Source organism: Paramormyrops kingsleyae, chromosome 9, assembly GCF_048594095.1.
Source record: "Paramormyrops kingsleyae isolate MSU_618 chromosome 9, PKINGS_0.4, whole genome shotgun sequence".
In the NCBI taxonomy this organism is placed as follows: Eukaryota; Metazoa; Chordata; class Actinopteri; order Osteoglossiformes; family Mormyridae; genus Paramormyrops; species Paramormyrops kingsleyae.
Window position 1 is genome coordinate 16,389,009 of NC_132805.1, and position 21,240 is coordinate 16,410,248.

At 38.4% G+C, this 21,240-nt stretch overlaps 1 protein-coding gene across 1 annotated transcript in view; it reads right to left on the reverse strand.

The window, feature by feature from the left end:
- Nucleotides 1-14,113: 14,113 nt before the first annotated feature.
- Nucleotides 14,114-21,240, reverse strand: part of aplp1 (amyloid beta (A4) precursor-like protein 1) — a 31,670-nt gene continuing 24,543 nt past the window's right edge. The window contains exons 8-17 of the mRNA XM_072716444.1: nt 21,129-21,203; nt 20,892-21,050; nt 20,560-20,688; nt 20,238-20,337; nt 19,972-20,139; nt 18,603-18,626; nt 18,366-18,433; nt 18,160-18,225; nt 17,802-17,945; nt 14,114-17,349 (exon numbers count right to left, since the gene is read on the reverse strand). Coding sequence (XP_072572545.1) covers nt 17,248-17,349; nt 17,802-17,945; nt 18,160-18,225; nt 18,366-18,433; nt 18,603-18,626; nt 19,972-20,139; nt 20,238-20,337; nt 20,560-20,688; nt 20,892-21,050; nt 21,129-21,203 — 1,035 coding nt within the window. The 3' untranslated portion in view covers nt 14,114-17,247. The remainder of the gene's footprint in view (nt 17,350-17,801; nt 17,946-18,159; nt 18,226-18,365; nt 18,434-18,602; nt 18,627-19,971; nt 20,140-20,237; nt 20,338-20,559; nt 20,689-20,891; nt 21,051-21,128; nt 21,204-21,240) is intronic.

Sequence of the window (21,240 nt, forward strand, 5' to 3'; positions counted from 1 at the left end):
AGGACACATTCATAGATTTATTGCTTTATTCTAACAGACAAAATTTCACCTTAAGTCAGACTTAGATTAAATCATTAGCATTGTTGTAGTAACATAAATTGGTCTACCTAAAATATGGGAAAATTATGTTGACAGTTACATTCAACATAGGCTTGCATAGGTTATACAGAATTATAGAAATCTACTTGCATTGTATTCTGTTTGGAAGAATGCTGTGATAGTTGTTTGTGTTTTATTCTCAATTGCATTTTTAATGTACATGTATTTGGTCCATGTGACTAAAACTGCATCTGACACAAATCACGTAAGTCAGTTCTCAACGTGTACTGGACCTAAATTCCAGAACACAACGGAACACAAACAGAATGCACAAAGTCAACAAAAATGTGGCAAATATATATGATCTTGAATAAAATGTTTAAGAAAGTGACATTAGTATTTGACATATTTATGCTTCGTTAAGTTGGTAGGGCACCGTATTTAAGCTATGTGTAGGCTTATAGAACTGTGTGCGTTTTACCATGTTTAATTACAAACGTAGAGGAAATCAGTGAGACAGTGGGAATGCATGTGGGCAGCACAGGGATGCACGTGGCTGTGTGGACTCCTACCAGCAGTAACCACATGCTGTGAGAAGTTTGATCAGAGTCCCTACATAATTGTAGGGGGATGTGCCCCACCCCCCCTCCCACCAAACCCCACCCCCCCACCAAACCCCACCCCCACCAGCCCCCCAGTCCCCTCTGTCATTTGTCCCCCTAGACTCAGAGCTTGTTAAGATCTGTACTTCCCTGCGTGTCTTTTTACTTGTTGAGTGTCGGTGCTAAACAAGGTGCATTGTAGTTTTTTCTTTTGGGGAGCAGTTAACTTAATATTTTGTAATCCTGTAACCAGACTGTTGAGAGGACTAGATTTCTTAACATAGTGCGGTACGGTTCAGTATGATTTAGTCAGTGTGCGATACCTGAAAAACAAAATATACTGTTAATTTCCAGGCTTCAACATGTTTGTGTGCAATGGCCTAAGGAGTTACTCTGAAGGGATGTCATACGTTGTGCAGGACATCCTCACAGCAGAATAGCTGTCTTAACTGATGCATTGTGTGTCTGAACCTCACAAGCAGCCATTGTCCTAATCAAGGCTGAAAATTAAGCTCGTCCACTTGCCTGAGGTGAGTAATTTAGATGGTGGGTGAGTACAAAACACCAAACACTAGTCTGCTGGCTAGTAAAAACAAATTGCATGTTGGACTACATTTTTTGGCTAGTACCAAAAATTCTGAAGTTTCAACCCTGGTCCTAATTCTACAGATCTTTTAAGGAAAAACCCTGAGACACCTGAGGGTGAATTTGAGATAAAATACCAAAATCAGAAAAAATTTGAGTTAAATGGCCACCAAAACAGGGCACTAAAAATAATCTGCAGGAAAATATCCATCCATTTACTGTATCCATTTACCCTATATAAGATCACAGGGGTCCAGAACCCATCCCAATGGTCACACACACAAAGCAGGGAACAGTCCAGGATAGGATTCCAACCCATTGCAGGGCACTCACACACCATTCAGTACCTCAAACCTCGCTTTATTAGCATTTTTTGGGACTGTGGAGTGCCCAGAGAAAACCCCACAATGATAGAGGGGGAATATGCAAACTCCACACACATGGAGTCATGGCAGAGACCCAAACCCGTGTCCCCTAAGTGTGAAGCAGCAGTGCTGACAATTGTGCCACCACGCCATCATCTGGTGGAAAGTAGTTAAATAAAAAGATCTCAATAAATTGCATTGAATTTTTAATTCATGTAACTGCAAACAATATAGAATATTGTTATCGATGGTGGGGAGTAAAGTGTAGCGTGTAGCGTCACACCTCAAGACCTGGGTATTTAGGTTCCCCCACACTCTTTGGATGAGGACTTTGCATGTTTTTGCTCCTGAAGTTCCAAAACAGATAGATAGATAGATAGATAGATAAACCAGCACCTCTAAATTGTCTATAGTGTGTGAGTGTATGTGTGATGCACTGGTATCCCATTTAAGGTGTTCCCCTACTGGAGAACATTCAGTCTACCTATACAAAGCTCCTAAAGGTAGTGAACTACAATCAGCCCTGGTACAATATGACTAATGCATTCCTGAAATATCTGGAATTCACTAAAATCGCATACTAATATACCCATATCCAATGAGCCCATCCTGGGCTGTTCTCTGCCTAGTGCCTGTAGCCTCTGGAGTAGGCTCTGGACCCCCGGGAACCCTGCATAGGACAAATAGTTTCAGAAAATGGATGGATGGATGGACATATCCATATGTCATATATATGGAAAAATAGGGTTAAAATAGAGTTAACTTGGTAACTGTCACGTTATCAGCTTGAAAAGGACAATGCAAATGCAGGCTGTGGGCAAGTAAACATACAAGCGGGGTGGGGCTGGACGTGACAGTAACTTCTGCCAAATGAACTAAATTAAATAATAAAAACAGTGATACCAATGGCCAGTAACGTAATTATATGCATTTTAAATAAGAAATAATATTAAAAATACATTAATAAATTAAATCATAAACATCTTAAATTTACAAATGAGAGGAGGCCATTCGGCCCATCAAGCTCGTTTAGGGAGAACTTAACTAATAGCTCAGAGTTGTTAAAATCTTATCTAACTCTGATTTAAAGGAACCCAGGGTTTTAGCTTCCACTACACTAGCAGGAAGACTATTCCATACTCTAACTACACACTGTGTAAAGAAGTGCTTTCTCAAATTTGTTTTAAAATGTTCTCCCGCTAATTTCCACTTATGGCCATGAGCTCTAGTATTTAAACTAATATTGAAATAGCCATTTGGCTGAACAGCATCCAGACCCGTTAGAATCTTATAGACCTGGATCATGTCCCCCCTTAGTCTAGTTTACTGTATGTATTGATGTCAATATCATTAATGTAAATTAGGATCAATAGTGGTCCTAAAATTGAACCCTGCGGTACCCCACTATGAACGCAGGCCCACTGTGACATTGTGCCTCTAATAACTACTCGCTGCTTCCTGTCAGTTAACCAGTTTTCGATCCAAGCTGCCACAGTTCCTAAAATCCCTGCAGCTTTGAGCTTAAGCAAGAGCTGTTTGTGGGGGACAACATCAAAGGCCTTCTGGAAATCTAAGTAGATCACATCGTAGGCCTTTTTGTGATGAATTTCACTTGTAGCTTCCTCAAAGAACTGAAGTAGATTCGTTAAACAGGATCTACCTCTCCTAAATCCATGTTGGCTATCCCTCAGAATATTATTTGCATCCAGATAATCTACCATTTTCACTTGGATTATAGCTTCCATTATTTTTCCAGTAATGCTAATCATCATATAACATTCTGCTTTCCTCTGCAGCTACATTAGGTGCTCTATAACAAACACTGACAATTAGGCCATTTGAGTTTTTAGCATCTAGTTTTTCTCTAATTCGACCTCTTTAAATTGTAGTTGAAATCCCCTGTACTAGATGGTGGTCTTGGTTTACTTTGGGGCATGTTTTGAGCAGTTTTTTGAACAGAGAACACCATCTAGTTAGGTCAGAAAATACAGCAAATGATTCAATGAAGCATCATTTTGGCCATCATTAGCCAGGAGTACCCTGCAATAGGTTAGGGTCCTGGGTTGTTCCCTGCCTTACACCCATAGCCTCCAGGATAGACTCCAGACCCCCTGCAACCCTGAATAGGAGAAGCGGTTTCAGAAAATGGATGGATGCCTGTATAGTTGTGAGTAGTGAGCCACAGCCACAATATGGCCGAGCATGCACACAGCACAAATACAAGGGATTATGGTATGGGGAAGGGCCGTAACGGCAACATGGCTACAGCCCCTAAATGTACAAAGTTACTATAGTACACATTGGGAGCACTACATTTTGCACCAAAGTTTAAAAGTTACTGCAAGAAATGCGAGATTCCATGGTCATAAAGACAAGTAACACTTAAGTGTGGCTACCAGAAGAACCAAGCCATACCTGATTCATACCACTGGTGGTTTTCTATGGTAAAGTATGCGAACTGAACCATAATTGCGCTGACATGGCCCTACTTATAAGCAGGGTCAAAAGTGTGACCAAAACAAGCTGGGTGCGTCATGACCATCTAGTTGGTCTAAATCCATGGAGATACCTGAGTTCTGCACATGAATTATCTGAAGGAAAAATGGCCATATATTATATATTATTCATCATTAGTAGTATCATACATTTTGATGTACAAATGCATTTGCAATAACTTGGAAACTGAAGATTTGCAACCTTCTACTTGAAAAGTACTATAGAACAGCTCAATGGAATGGATTTGTGATGCAAATTTCTGCAAGCAAATGTTAATGCTAACATTTGATATTAACATAAGATTCTCACAGGCTTGCTAGCAGAAATGAGCACATATGGTATATATAGTTGTGAGTAGTGAGCCACAGCCACAATATGGCCGAGCATGCACACAGCACAAATACAAGGGATTATGGTATGGGGAAGGGCCGTAACGGCAACATGGCTACAGCCCCTAAATGTACAAAGTTACTATAGTACACATTGGGAGCACTACATTTTGCACCAAAGTTTAAAAGTTACTGCAAGAAATGCGAGATTCCATGGTCATAAAGACAAGTAACACTTAAGTGTGGCTACCAGAAGAACCAAGCCATACCTGATTCATACCACTGGTGGTTTTCTATGGTAAAGTATGCGGACTGAACCATAATTGCGCTGACATGGCCCTACTTATAAGCAGGGCCAAAAGTGTGACCAAAACAAGCTGGGTGCGTCATGACCATCTAGTTGGTCTAAATCCATGGAGATACCTGAGTTCTGCACATGAATTATCTGAAGGAAAAATGGCCATATATTATATATTATTCATCATTAGTAGTATCATACATTTTGATGTACAAATGCATTTGCAATAACTCGGAAACTGAAGATTTGCAACCTTCTACTTGAAAAGTACTATAGAACAGCTCAATGGAATGGATTTGTGATGCAAATTTCTGCAAGCAAATGATAATGCTAACATTTGATATTAACATAAGATTCTCACAGGCTTGCTAGCAGAAATGAGCACATATGGTATATATCTATATATTTTGTAATTTTGTGTGATCCGAATCATTTTCAGTATTGTTTTTCGGCTTACGCATCATGTTCAAGTTTTTGCAAAAATATTGCTAAAAATATTCCTGTTTAATTGTTCACGACCAACCTGTGAATAACCAAAACCGAGAATGTTAAATGCGTGAATGTGAAGGGGTGTATATATATATAGAAGTTCAAATAGATGTCAGGTTAAATCTGATATTTTGCACAAATTTCAGATATTGAATATAGCAAAATATGGCAAATAACATTAAATAGATTTAAAAAGCAGAAATTAGGTATATGTGAGTAACCAAGACCTGTGGCAACAGTACTGCATGTTCTTTTGCTTGGTAAATTCTTTTCTCAGTTTCCTACTGTAAGAAAACAACTAAAATAGGTATCTGACCAACGTTCTCATAATTGTAACCACACGTTATCAAATAACAGAGAACTCACTGTTACTAACCATCTTACTTTCTATTTCCCTAGAGCGCTACTTGTATATAAGCCAAGGTTGCTCTTCCTTGAATTTGACCATGTGGGAAAACCAAAAGCCTAGATATCTTGCTATTTACGTTCGAGCTCAGCGCGTTTTGCAATCGGCAATGTACGTTTGTGAAGAATGGGGACAGTCCCTGAGTCTGTGGTCAGAGTTCTTGTGTGAGTAAACGACTTAGGAGTCCTCTCGTCAGCAAGGTTTTGAGGTACTGAGAAAAGCCCGACTCGGCAAGTCACGCGGATTGCAGGCCGGCAACCAAGCTCGGGCAGGAATGCGTCACCCATTCTCTCTCCACCGTGGGAAGGCCACCCAGATTTATAATTCTGCTCTACCACAACTACACTAAAATTCCACTGAGACCTGTCATACTCTGCTCCACTGCATAACTCCCAATCTACACCACCTTAGATTTTTAGCAACACTAATAATATGCGTGTGAAAAATTTCAAAAGTTTCAAAATCGAATTACAAAAGCGATGGTATAAATAATAGTAGCGGTGAATACCTGCCTCATTCTCATTCTCTCTCTCTCTCTCTCTCTCTCTCTCTCTCTCTCTCTCTCTCTCTCTTGCTCTTTTTCTCTCTTTCTGTGTCTGTGGGTTTCTGTGCATGTGTGTGAGTGCAGCATGAAGTTTCTAGTTCCTCAGAAGTGTCATGGTTCCAACTTGCCAAGGAAACGCAAGAGTTTACAGAGAAATGAGCGCCCCATGCAAATGAGCACAATGTGGTGAGAGTGAGTCAGAGTACAGGGAGGTGACCCAGTCCCCTCACCCAAAATGGCCTGTACAGCACAGTATGAACTCTGTACAGTGTACCCTCAATCTTACTGCCTCATCCCCACTCAGCCCATAATGCTGTTTTCAGGAGGAAAACAACAAAAAAGCAAAAATGCTGCATAAGATTCTTTAAAGTCATCCTTTTATTCATATTCTCAATTCAACTTATATGTGAAGAGCACAATATTCACATGATCAAATGAGACAATAAGAGGTGGTCAGTGACCCAAATTACTTTGGCACCTGGGGACTTTTATGTCTGCTGGTTTGTCAGTTTGGTGGGTAATGATTGGCCTATGTGCCTCCAAATCATTTTCTGAGTGGGAGTATGAAAGAGGGTGTTTCCAAAAACGAAATGGGGGAATCACACATGATGAGCAACGCGGTGACCAGCTTCAGGTGCTGGGCAGTGGATGTACCCCATCTAATGATTACAATTTTCACTTTTGTCAACTGGCAGGGTCAGAACTTCCCTTAATTGCTGGCTTTTCTATCCTGTAACTGTGAAGGGTCTGAGGGCTTAATCTTTACTGATATACTGTAGTACAAGAAAAGTTTAAATGACCTTCATCTTGGTGTAAAACTATGATATTATGTTTGTAAAAGTGTGCTAGAGTAACAATATCAAAACCTCTCATGAAATCACCTCACTATTTGCAGTCACCATCAAATACACATGATCACTAATACACCTCATATGGCTAAATAATACCTCACTAAGTGTTAAAACTATCTTTCATATCTATAAAAACTTCAGATTTTTAGTTTTACATACTAAGAATTACAAACAACAAAAGTTGTGCTGAATTATTCTCTTTTGTTCTAATGATTTATCTTTCATATGCGTAAAAACTTTTAAATTTGAGTTAAACATGCTAAGAATTCAAAACCGCAAAATATGTGCCAACTAATTATTAAAAATGAAGATAACAAAACAGCTCAATTAGCATGTTTATTTTAAACATGATAGTAATAAATAATAGCAGATGCACTTTCAGGATCCCTGTGGGGAATGACAGCAAACTTAACTATGAAGGGCAGCTACCTGTTGAGGTGCCCAGGGAGCTGGAGGTCACAGGCTTTGGTCAAGGGCCCCCACATGTGCTGATGCAGGGTTTGAATTGGTGACCTTCAAATCCTGAGTAGACAGGATTAGCTCACAGAACCACATGCTCAGGTACATGGAACATAAGCTGAATAAGGTGCTAACACAGAAACACTGTTTACAGTTTTATAACTGTTCAGAGTTTTGGCAGCATCCAAGTCTAGAGGGGGCAGTATTTAGCTCAGTGGGTTAAACCTCTGTGCCTCTGACCCAAAGGTTCCCAGTTCAAGCCCAGCCCAGCGTATGTTTAGGTAGTGTTTTTGTACCCCTGGGTACTGCAATGGGTGAAGCCCTAGTATGCTAAACTCAAATTTTTAAGTCTTTACACAAACAATAGGTTGGAACAACTTTTGTCGTTTGCAGTTCTTAGTATGTACAACTAAACATTTGAAGTTTTTATAGATATGAAAGGTAAATTATCTGAACGAAAAATAATTACTTGGCATAACAATATGTGGTTTTCTTAAAAACGTAGAAGTTTCAGTTGCCTTCAAAGCTCAAAAATCTAGTGCAGTAAGCTGCCTTGAAATTTTAAGTTGTCTTAACTTTTTCTTTTTTAAAGTGTACTCTTACTACCCAGATGAATAGTTATCAACATTTCCTTTGTCTGCATAAGACTTTTGCACAGTATTCTATATATGTGTGTGATAAAAACTTGTTGTTTTGACGTTGTTGGTACCACCTTTTTCATCCCCACAAAGGGAATCTCAATTTTATAAAAATCTGTGACTGCAGTCAAAAAACTAGTTGAAATTCTTGTATGGTGGTTAAGGTTAGGGCTGGGTAGGGGTTAGATTGCAATGGTTGGGATTCATGTCTTTCCCATAGAAATGAATGGATGTTCTCTAAAACGATATGAATACAAACATGTGTGTGTGTGTGTGTGTATGAATGTCTGTGTGTGTGTGTGTGTGTGTGAAACAAGCCCATCTTTCAGTTACAAATGTATAGATGACTCATTTAGCAGTTTCCAGTTGTTCAGTTTGTTCATTTGGCTGAAATGTTTCACAACTTTACTGTAAGAGAGAAACATACAAATAAACAGAAGTTGCAATTCTATCCCTTACTATCTCAATGAATTCTCTGCTTGGCAGATTGAGATGACCATGTATTTCAAGTTCTCGTCACCTTGACATGATTCTATACTATCCTTCACCGGACCCTTAGTTCATATTTTTTCTTCAGGCCTACTGTGCATATCCATGGTATATTCCTGGGTTTGGATTTTGTCTTTCATCCACAGATTTGGTTTTCACAGACCATAAAACACAGAAACTGGCATGCTGTTCTGGCTATCCCCTGTCTCATGCCCTGTGCAGCCTGGGATGGGCTCCAGGATCCCCCATAATCCAGTCCTGGAAAAGTGCCTCAATGGATGTCTGATCTATCTTTCTAATTTTATCTTTTGCTAAAAAGCAGAAAAAATGCCACAAAATCTGTATGTCAGACAGGAACCTTGGAAAAACCTTGGAGACGCGGGCAATTCTGTAGTGCAGTGGTCTTGAAGATATTAACTCTATACTGGGATATGATCACTGACAAGGACATGCATGGTATTACTTAAATGAAAATATGCCTCAGAATTACATAGTAGCATAGATTCAATATATTTCAGCATAGATTAACCTCTGCTAGAGATAAACTCGCAGACTAATGGATCTGATCTCATTTTCCCACTTGGAACTTTTGTTGGAATCACTCCATTCGAACAATAAGGCAGAACAACTGTGAAGAACCCTACATATAACAAGCTTCAAGCCGAAAGCCCTAACCCTGTGCTTTAGCAAATACCCAATTGCCTGAAACCAATAGTTGATAGTAAATAGTTTCTGGTTAGTAAATGAGTTGATTAAACTACTTCCAGGTATTCTGAAGAAAACACAACTCTATGAGTTTGTTTTGGGCTAAAATGCGAATCACTGTGTACTGCATTGCTTTGAAAGGTTATGGCTTTTTGCACACGTCTATGTCTGCCTATGATGCATCCTTGTAATGGCCCTAAGACCTCTGTCTCACTTCATGACATTTGTCACATCCGGGTGTTTACTAAACCCCCACAATTTGTATTACAGTTACAAGGAATGTAGCCACATGGAATGTAGTAGATGTCTCATCTCTAATGAGTTCTTTGGGAATCTTCTGTTGAAGAAATCATCAGGATATATTTAGATTTTGGTAAAAATCAGTGCCATGAGCGTGTTTTGGGATAAAATTTGGGTGGGATTTTGATAATCTCATTGGAGTTTAATGAAAGGTTTAGGTGACAAAATCGTGATGTGAATCACTTGGCATTACGAGAAGCCCACCACAAACGGTTGCTTTGTTAAACTGCCACAGCGAAGGTCAGTGTTTCAGACTGATGAACCGAGAGAATGACACAGTCATGGATCTCCTCCGCCTTATAGATTAATTATTTTACAATATCCATTAAAATCAGCACAATCTGAAATTAAATATATGCCATTTAAAAAAAAAAAAAACTGATTTGTGATATTTGAAGACCAGTCATATTAGTATAGAAAATAGTATGGTTCAGGAGAAGTCAAGTAACTTTTATTAAATTATCACACATAGCAATGAAACAAATTATTACTGACATTTTTGTCAGTTCAGATCATCCAGCAAAAGAGAACTGTAATTTCTGAAAAGCCTGAAAATTCTGCTAGTTCAAAAATTGTAAAAGACACCCTCCCTGAAGCACAAAGAACATTTTCCTATCTTCTTACCTAAGCTGGAAGAATAGCAATGAATAAATAGTGATAATAAATGACAATTAATTCCCCACAAGAGTACAATTGCAGCGGCTTGTTTCTCTTAAGGTTCTCTGTAAAACATTAGTTTCATAGCAGGCACTGCATATGCCTTGGAATGCTGCTTTAATATCATTCAGGAGGAAGACAACAGAACTGTGAAGGTATGTCAGGAGACTGAAGACACAGCTAATTTTAAAACAGATTTTTCACTGAGTGAGATATGTACCCAGAAATTTCCATCCCAGCAGGTAAGAAGTATTCTGTATTACACGTGCCATTCAGACGGATACAAAGCTGTCTTGAAAGAGTGAAATACATAAACTAACAAATATGCTATATACTCACCTAAAGGATTATTAGCAACACCATACTAATACGGTGTTTGACCCCTTTTCGCCTTCAGATCTGCCTTAATTCTACGTGGCATTGATTCAACAAGGTGCTGAAAGCATTCTTTAGAAATGTTGGCCCATATTGATAGGATAGCATCTTGCAGTTGATGGAGATTTGTGGGATGCACATCCAGGGCACAAAGCTCCCGTTCCACCACATCCCAAAGATGCTCCATTGGGTTGAGATCTGGTGACTGTGGAGGCCATTTTAGTACAGTGAACTCATTGTCATGTTCAAGAAACCAATTTGAAATGATTTGAGCTTTGTGACATGGTGCATTATCCTGCTGGAAGTAGCCATCAGAGGATGGGTACATGGTGGTCATAAAGGGATGGACATGGTCAGAAACAATGCTCAGGTAGGCCGTGGCATTTAAACGATGCCCAATTGGCACTAAGGGGCCTAAAGTGTGCCAAGAAAACATCCCCCACACCATTACACCACCACCAGCAGCCTGCACAGTGGTAACAAGGCATGATGGATCCATGTTCTCATTCTGTTTACGCCAAATTCTGACTACCATTTGAATGTCTCAACAGAAATCGAGACTCATCAGACCAGCAACATTTTTCCAGTCTTCAACTGTCCAATTTTGGTGAGCTCGTGCAAATTGTAGCCTCTTTTTCCTATTTGTAGTGGAGATGAGTGGTACCCGGCGGGGTCTTCTACTGTTGTAGCCCATCCGCCTCAAGGTTGTGCATGTTGTGGCTTCACAAATGCTTTGCTGCATACCTCGGTTGTAACGAGTGGTTATTTCAGTCAAAGTTGCTCTTCTATCAGCTTGAATTAGTCGGCCCATTCTCCTCTGACCTCTAGCATCAACAAGGCATTTTCGCCCACAGGACTGCCGCAAACTGGATGTTTTTCCCTTTGCACACCATTCTTTGTAAACCCTAGAAATGGTTGTGCGTGAAAATCCCAGTAACTGAGCAGATTGTGAAATACTCAGACCGGCCCGTCTGGCACCAACAACCATGCCACGCTCAAAATTGCTTAAATCACCTTTCTTTCCCATTCTGACATTCAGTTTGGAGTTCAGGAGATTGTCTTGACCAGGACCACACCCCTAAATGCATTGAAGCAACTGCCATGTGATTGGTTGATTAGATAATTGCATTAATGAGAAATTGAACAGGTGTTCCTAATAATCTTTTAGGTGAGTGTATATAAAACATAAAATATGCTTATATTAAATTGATAATATAGAATAACAGTAATCCATCCATCCATTTATCTAAAAATCTATCTAAATCTGGGTATATAAGGTTCATCATATAAGAGACCACAGCAAATTTTTAAGTATAATTCATGTAGTAAGACATTGACTGCATTAATATTAATATCTTTATATCTTTATGGGTAAAATCATCATCCTCCAATCCCCATATCCTATGGATCTGTTTGATTGCTTTTCCTAAATGATATACAAGCCACTATCAATCAAAATCCATCAGGATTGTTTCAGTTTCACATTTTCAGTGAATAGAAGACATTAAGTTATACATTTTATGTTATATATTGTTCATGTTTTTAGAAAATTATATATGAAGCGTTTGCAGCATTGTAGTCTGAGGTGTTCTAGGAATGATCTCCTTCAGTCTTCCTCAGACAGGATGAGCAGTGGGATGGATGGAAAGATATTTGTAGATTAAAATCAGAAAGTCCAGTAGAGTAGATATATTGTTGTTGGGGTGTTTGTCTGGCCCACGTGGAGCTCTGCAAAATCAGGTGATGGGCCCACTTACTCATTTCACCTGGTTCTTGTTCCCACTCATTATATAAGACAATTTCCTTTTATTGTGCCCAGGAAAGATGCCCATCCCCTTCCATGAAGTTTTGATTTGATTTTGATTTTTTCCCAAGCAGGTGGTGCCACGGCACAGAGAATAACACTGGATTTACACATTGTGGTTAGGTGAATGTGTGAGTTTGAGTAGACTGCTTATCAAGTACAAAGTAATGTCTGCAACTGATAAGCAGTTATCGAAGATAGATATACAAAATCTTATTTACTGTGACAGATGGCTTAGATTAACAGTCTGCAGTGAGGTAACAAACCCAATGAAAGATCACTGTCCCCGATTACGTACCTAGAAATGAAAAGAAAATGACATCTTTTTAGAACCAGTTCTGTTATGACTTGATGCTGAATGTGTCACATTGCGGCCCAAGTACAAGTGTAGGGAGAGCACAATGCATATGTAGAGCCAAGGAGGCTTTACTGAGGACCATCAAAGTAGATACATGCAACTAAGGGAACACAGACCAACACCCACAAGCCTGACCACAAAGATACAGATGCTCAATGCACTAGTCTGTGCGTATAAAAGGAGACAGAGCACGGAGGGCCATGAAGGAACTGCAAAAAGGGACTGGTTGGATGTGCAACACTGTGAGGAAGCAGGTACTGCAGACACCAGGGAGAGAGTAAAACATTTGGCTGCGAGCCCAAAGGAAGATGCAGATTAAATGGTCAACACAGGTAACTGACATGAAGATAATGATGTGAGGCGTGAGGTTGGACTACAACTACCAGGGTAATTGACCAATTAATAAAATATGGAGAGATAACCAAGGAGACATTAATGAGGCAAACTTGAAGGCCCACCTAATACTCCAGAGACCCAGAGTGCAGGACTAAGTGCGTGGATGTGACAGAATGTGTGTAACAGCCTGTCCCTGTTTAGATATCAAACTTTTTAACAGTTCCTAAAATATCTAAATAAATTAGTCTCATTATTAAAGCTTGCAGGGGAGACCAAATACAAAGTTATATAATTTGTCAAAAGCATAGGGCCATTTGTACAGAAAAAATAAATTTGATCCAGGACTTGAATTCATTCCGGATCTTCAGCAAAACCCTTCCCCGAATGCCTTCATCAGTTTATTAAATCCACCTCTTAAGCATTATCTGCTATATTAGTTAAATCTTGGTTGTTATCATTAGTTGGGTATGAGGTATTATGAGTTCATGCCATGCCGGCCATTTCCCTCCATTGATTTTTAGCTGCCATTTGTGTTCTGTCCTTCCACCTGTTTCTTGACTTTACAATTCGGATTCCAATTTTGGTATTGTTCTGTCTGTTGTGATTTTCTAATTAATTTCCAGTTGATGAGTTTGAGTTTTGGATATTGTTTTGGAATTGGTGAAAAAACAACCACTAGAATGCTCTGCACAAAGATCATCGTCTGATTCATTAGATAGAAATCGATCCTCCGACAATGTTAATGTGTGAGTGAAAATATATAATTGATTGCAGGTATATAGGCACAATTTTATTCAGAAAAGTACAAAAGTCTGGTTGAGGATATGTTAAAAATATCAATAGCTGCTTGTCCAGAAGTGGAGCATATCATGTGAACATTATAAAAAAGAAAAATATAAAGTTTAATTGATCGTTTTCTAACAAAAGCTATTAAGGGCTTTTTATGTTTTCAATAGGGATACACACAAAAAAAACAACTGCCAGTCTCTTGTGGGTCATTTGTAATTTTATTACTATTTTGACTTGTTAAATCAGATGGCCTACAATACATGGTCATTTTCCAGAACAAAATATTCAAAATAATTCAGACTTCTCCAAGTCCAGTTTGGGATGGGACTGAAGATCAGCTTACTCCATGGTATAATTTTCTTATTTACAATGCCAAATCCAGCAGCAGAAATCCACTATCTGATTTTGGAAGGTCTGCTGTGAAGAAATGTATACAATAAGATAATTTTGGTAAAGGTCTACATTCCAGGACATGAGATATTTAATTATTTGGATAATGTCTTCTAATATAACTCGCTGTGGATTTGGATTAGATAGCAAAAATCCATTAGGAGTGATATTAGTTTATTAATTTTTCAAGCGGTTGAAAACTCCAAAGAGCAAAAAGCATGACCCTCAATCCAAACAGTTGTGTATTATAAATTAAAAATAAAATGTGTAATATCTCATCCAAGAGTATGGAAAAATCAACACAATAAATGAAATGCAAATGTTTCACATTATTTTCATTTTCATTTGAGTGCAAAATTTAAATAAAATATAATTCTAAAATAACGTCATTAAAAGCAGAATGCCATAAAATGCTGGTAGGAAACTGACTTAGACTCGAACCCCCACCTGTGAGCAAACCTCTCATCACGTCACTTTATATTTTAATTTTCTTAATAGTCATGAAGAATAAGCTGGGCCTGGTATCCATTAACAGTGTCTATTTCCTTCAATAACAAGGCTGTACAAATTTTTAATGGTATGCTTCTCTATATTTTCTTTCCATGTTTCATTCACCTGTGCCCAAGTAAGCACATTATTTAAAACAAATTATTTCACAATAAAGAAGATTCCAATGAATCCAGTGAATCTTACTGACACATGAATGTTTAACTTGCACGTTTTTGCACATTACAGAATATGTATAGAATACGCTTATAGTGGCCACAAAACCTGGCTGTAGAAACTGAGAAAATAATGCAATTAAATGGTAGATTCAAAAGTCCATAAATGCTTTTCTGGTCAGTAGAGACATAGTGACGCATTCCACCTAAGTTTAGCTATGTTCACAAAGGAGCTTAATCTGGAAGGAAGAAATGTCTAAAATCCTCTAAAAGGCCTTTCACCTAGACCACTCATTCTTATTTACAAAGACAGAATGTTCATTAGATTACAACAGACTCAAGTTTATCCTCATAATCACATAACCCGATTCTTCTCGTGGGATGTGTAAACCAAAAAAGGCAGTATCTATAGTAGACAAAAACATTCCACATTATCGCCTCTAAGATTTCAAGTGGATTATTTTGAACTACATAACATCACATGAAATGCATAAAGACTTACTGAGCTATAGCAGTGCGAGAATAGAGATGTTAACAGCAAACACCTAAAAATACCACACACACGCTGTTCCTCTGATGCCTGATTCGCTGATGTGTCATTTAACACTACATACTTCTGTGGCCTCGGGCTTTGACTGGTGTTAGGATTCACTATATTAGAAATGCCACCTGTCATTGTAAATCGAACATTACTTTAAATTGTTTGTGTTCACTCCAGATTTGCACCACATTGTTATACGCAAATTAAAATCACAATTCATTTATTTTTAGAAAGAAACAAACATCTTAAGAATAATCAAAAAAGCCTACAGTGTAATGAGCTCATTAATAAATTTTCCCTAAAAAGGGATCTATAATATGGTGGTGCACATTTCAAGAACTTAATGTCTACTTAAAATACATTCAGTCAGAAGTAACTACACTGTTATCTGTGCTGTGCTGGTTTTTACAACAGTCCGTTTTCAATCAGCCATGTTTTAAAAATTCTTTCCCACTCTGAGCAGCACAAAGTGTATGTTTTCATATATATATGTGTGTGTGTGTGTGTGTATGTGTGTGTGTATGTATATAAAATGTGTGTGTACATATACATACATATATATGTAAATACATATGTATGATATGTAATTTTTTTGTTACTTTTAATCCTCACACATTGCTCGGATGCAAATTAATAACGAAAGGTTACATTTTTCAGTTACCTCTGTATTTATATTTTTGATTACACTGCAACATTATTCTTATATAAAAACCAAAAACAGGAACAACACAAATACGGTAGCATTATACATTAAATTTTCATGCTTTTTTGAATTAAGGACATTTGATTATAGTTTAAAAAATTTTTAGGCAGCAGCAAACAAAAATAATAAACAGTTAATGTTTGGGTTAATTCAGTAATTTAATGAGCCACATTTGTAGCTGGCAGCTACAGCTTGAATTTAAATGTCTAAAAGAGAATGTAAATTATTTTATGCATTTTTAGAAAATGGGAGTTTCTCATAATAATGATGCAATTTTATCCAATTAAAAATTACTGAGCAAAAAAAGTTTTATCTCAAATCTTTTACTTTCCTCACACACACACATTTTGCTATACTTTGTTTTCTTAGTTCTTCCTTTTTAGAAGTAGGATTTCATAATCTACTACAGTGGCATTAGGGGTCACAACAGCAATGTCTATTTACTGAAAGGTGAATGAGGGTCAGGGTTTATTATTAAGTGCACAATAAGTCAGCTTTTGTTGTGTTTCACTGAAAAAAACAATATTATAATCAAAATTATATTCACAAAATGTACTACTACTGTACAACATAAAATATTTTTTTAAACAATTGACTCTGATTCATACAAACAGGGAGATTTTAGAGACTTCTTTGCAGAATCTTTATCTCCATGATAAACCCCTGTTCTCACAAATGTAATTTGACACACTAGATAATATGTTTAAATTACAAATAAAAAACATGCCACACCATAGACTCAATCAGCGGCTTTTAACAACAACAACAAAAACAAAGATGGTGGTTATTTTTTTTATAATGTTTACTGTCAAAAATGTATGAAGGGTTTGGGAGGTTAGGGAATTTACTTGCTTGTCATGTTTGTTGTTGTTGTTGTTGATCTTAAAGCAACGTATTGGAATATGAGAGGTGCTTTCGATGCCCCTCGGTGGGAGAAGAGAGAGAGAAAAAGAGAGACATAGAGAAGGGAGAGAGGGAGAGAGAGAGAGAGAGAATCCAGTGCTGCAGGAGTAACCGTGTGGCCCCATCCGTCCCTTTCAGTTCATTTGCTCAAAGAATTTGTAGGTGGGATTTTCATAGCCGTGGTTCTGCATCTTGCTGAGCTGCCTTTCTTCTGGGGACAGCATTGGGTCTACCTGCTGTAGAATACCAGCGAGGGACACACATCAGCCAGGGGAAGAGACAGGGTGAGAGGGGAAAAAAAATATGCAATCTCATTAATAACTTTAAAATGGAGAAAAGAAACACCTGGACCTCATAACTGACATAATTGATTGGTGAAGACAGAAGGAGTTTACATATATTTTGCAGTGGTCAGGATGTGATTCCATATGAACTGAGTCTGGTCTCCGTGGACCTCAGTTAATAAGCCACTAAATCTATTTCTCTAAAATTTCAATGTTGTAATATTGATACTAGTACTCCAGATACCAGAAATCAAATTCTTTGATTTTAAGCAATTAATGTGGCAATAAAATTGATATGGGTTTTCTGAGTGAATAACAACAATAAATTAGTTCTTAGGTCATATATATAGTACGGCACATATCTATGAATAAGACAGGGCAGAAACTGGGGCTCAGCTCCTTACCTCGACTATACCATGGCTGATGGTACCATAAGGCTTCCTGCGCACCAGCAGAAGACTGATCACCATAACCATGGCGATTGCCACAGCAACCACAAGTAGCCCCACCATAGCACCACGGTTAAATGTCTCCAGGGCATCTGGTTGCTAATTGGTGAACAGAAAAAATGATACATTAATGAAGCAAGAAAAGGTAAATTATAGAATTGTGTATAGATAGCTTGAGGCAACAGTGAAAAGAAGTCCCGAAGTTGCTTTAATTGTGAAGGTTGGTCAGCCACAGAATCAATTTAACTTTCCACAAATTCCACAAAAGGAAAACAAAAGAGATTTGCTGAGACCATTCTATCTGAATATTTACCAGCTCATCTCTCTGGATACCAGGTGACTTGTATACTACTTGCTTGAGTTCAACAGAAGAGTTTACCTAGCAAGATACCAAAACACAACATTTGAAAAATGTGCACTATGAATGAACTGACAGGGACAACAAAATTTAGGTCAATGTGTGATAAATACTGTATAGAGTTTTTTGCCATAAGCAAGAAAAAGGATTGATCTCTTCACCTTTTCTTCATACTCGTAATTTGGGATTTTCTCAGCTGTGGTGTAGTCATACTCGTCCATTCCAGAGACTGTTTTAGAGCAAAAAACAAGAGTACTATTATCACAAGAGGAAGATGTGCAGCAAAAAAGGTCATGTTTCCAAAACAGTGATCCTCCTGCCATCTTCTTCAGCAAAAACAGAAATCACATTTTGTATTCTAGGAACATTTGTTACTGGGTGTTCAAGTCACTACTGACCTTTCTTATTGATGGGCTGGGAATCTTTGAGAAGACAGAAAGAGAGAATGGAACAAAATGCAAGGAGAATAAGAGCCAGTCAGTCACCTTGCTCATTGCTGTTAAGTCATCATTGAATGACACGTATTCATAAATCTGATTAATAAGGTAAGCTGACACATTTTATTTGCTAGCATATATACAGTGGTACCTCAGTTCTCAAACTCATTATAACTGGAATTTCTTAAAAGTTGAATCAACCAGTTCGAAAAAAAATTGCCTAGAACTCGATCTGAATCTCAGAAGTCAAACCATGAACGCAGACCTAAGAACTTGTACGCGCGGGGAAATAAATCACGGGGCATGTCTCTCAGCAGAAAACAAAGGGTAACGCTTCAGTCTCAGCCCCGCATTCGCTGTGATAGCATCGTGCATGTTTTCATTAGCTGAATCCATATATTTAGACAGTAAAAATACATTCAGACAATGATAGACAGTAACAGTAATTATTATGATATAATAAAATACATTTAAAAATAAAGATTTCTTATTAATTATTTTAATATTAATAATAAATCATTAATACATTTAATTATAATAATATTGTCGTGCCCAGTGGGGACAGAATGGAGACAAAGGCGCAGGTGTCAGGGTATTGGGGAATACGGGGTTTAATTACAGGTAAGGCAGGTAAAACGCAGATGGACAACACAATGACCGGACTGGGGAAACAAACTGAAACACGGACTAAATACGGAGGACTAATGACAACAAACAGAAAGAGCTGATCACACGGGGATTCCACACGGGGTTAACGAGAGGGCGTGGCACACGGAATGAGCGGACGATCAGGGCAGGACACATTGTTTGGATACATGTATTTTCTTACTTTAAAAATGACTGTTTTGATAAATGTGCTTAGATGTGTTTAGTACAGTATATGCTCTTCTTGTTTTATCCGGTTCATTTTGTGTTTAAATGCTAAAAAAAAAAAACATATTTCTGTGTAATTTTTTTGTGGCCAGTAACCATTTAATTCGTTTTCCATTATTTCTTATGGGGAAAATTGGATCAGAACTCAAACTTTTTAGGGTTCGATCCGGAGTTCTGAACGGATTAAGTTTGAGTTCTGAGGTACCACTGTATTTCTGAATACATCATTCTGTATCACATTTAGAAAACTTGTAGTATACTTGCCTTGTGACACATAAGTACTTTTACTGATGAGTGTATGTGAAACCCACATTCAATAAACTGGTCAAAGTAATAACTAATCAATAAATCAATTGATATCATTTTAGACTCACCAATTCATTAGTCTTCAGTTTGCGCAGAGCGCAAACACTAAGGCTGCCATGAGCATCTGAACAAACAAGAATGCAATACGTACCAATGTTGGGTGGATATGGCCGGTTCTGAAAGGCCTTCTCCTCTTCCTCCTCATCATCCTTCTCTTCCTCGCTCTCAGCTGGCAGCAGCTCCTCTGTGGTATGAGTCTCGGAGAAAGAGGTAGTCATCAGTTCACTAATGTCTCCCTTCTCTGATTTCACTAGCTCTTCTGTAGAAAGAGAGAAGGCAAATGGTACTTGGCAATTTTCTAGGGAACAGTTAAGAGAAGAAAGAAAGAAGATGGGATGCAGACAGAGACAGACTCACGGATCTCATCGTGCAGCTCCTCTCCTAGCATAGGGACCTTATAAAGCAAGGCCAGGCTCTGGTTCATCCGTTCCTCAATCACATGAAGGTGAGTATAGACCTGCACACAACCAGGGAACCAAAGCTTCAAAAATGGACAAAAAGACCTAGAGTACACAGCTGATTGATATCTGCCAGCTATAAATTATTATGGATCTATTTTTTGTATTTATTGACCTATATTTTGAGAATCTAAGTATCATCGGGTATAACCCTATTTCTCACATTTATATTCTTCATGTCTAGCAACAAAATCTAACCTAACCCCCCGTCAAAATATTACCTGGAACTTCATCTGCTCGGCCTTCTGGGGGTCCACTGCCTCGATGTGCCTGTAGTGTCTCAGGGTGTGTCTGCGATCCTTCTGTTCTGCAGCCATGTAGCGCTTTAGGGCCTGGAGCACACGGTCTCGCTGTTGGGTGGAAGGGGAAGAGATTGGAGTAGAAACAGAATAGGTTCACAATGATTATATGGATGGAATTCCACATTTCAAAATAGCCATAATCGATAATTTGAACAACAGTTATATCAACAATTCAGGCTCCAGTCAATTATTTTAAGTCAGCATACCAGTTCTTGCCTTTCATCCCATCTGTCATCCTTCCTTTGGCTCACCTGGGGAGGGATGCTCTGCACGGCGGTCAGGTAACTCTCAAGGGCCAGCCGGCGGTTGTTGTTTAGAGTGGCCACCACCCTGGCCAGGTGTGTCTCCACCAACCTCTGTCTCTCTCCAGCCACCTGTTCCTCAAGGGTCTGAAGGACACTCTGGAAATGCTGGACAAAAACAAATGAGAGCATGTCACAAAGACTTTTAATAACAAAACTTTACATCTCTCTCATCCTTTTTTCTACCTCATTGAGGGCCTGGCGGTCAGACTTAGGCAGGTTCCTGGACTGGTTGTCAGCCTCAGCCCACTCCTTCATGATCTAAAGGAACAAACACAATGAGTTACTGTCACACATG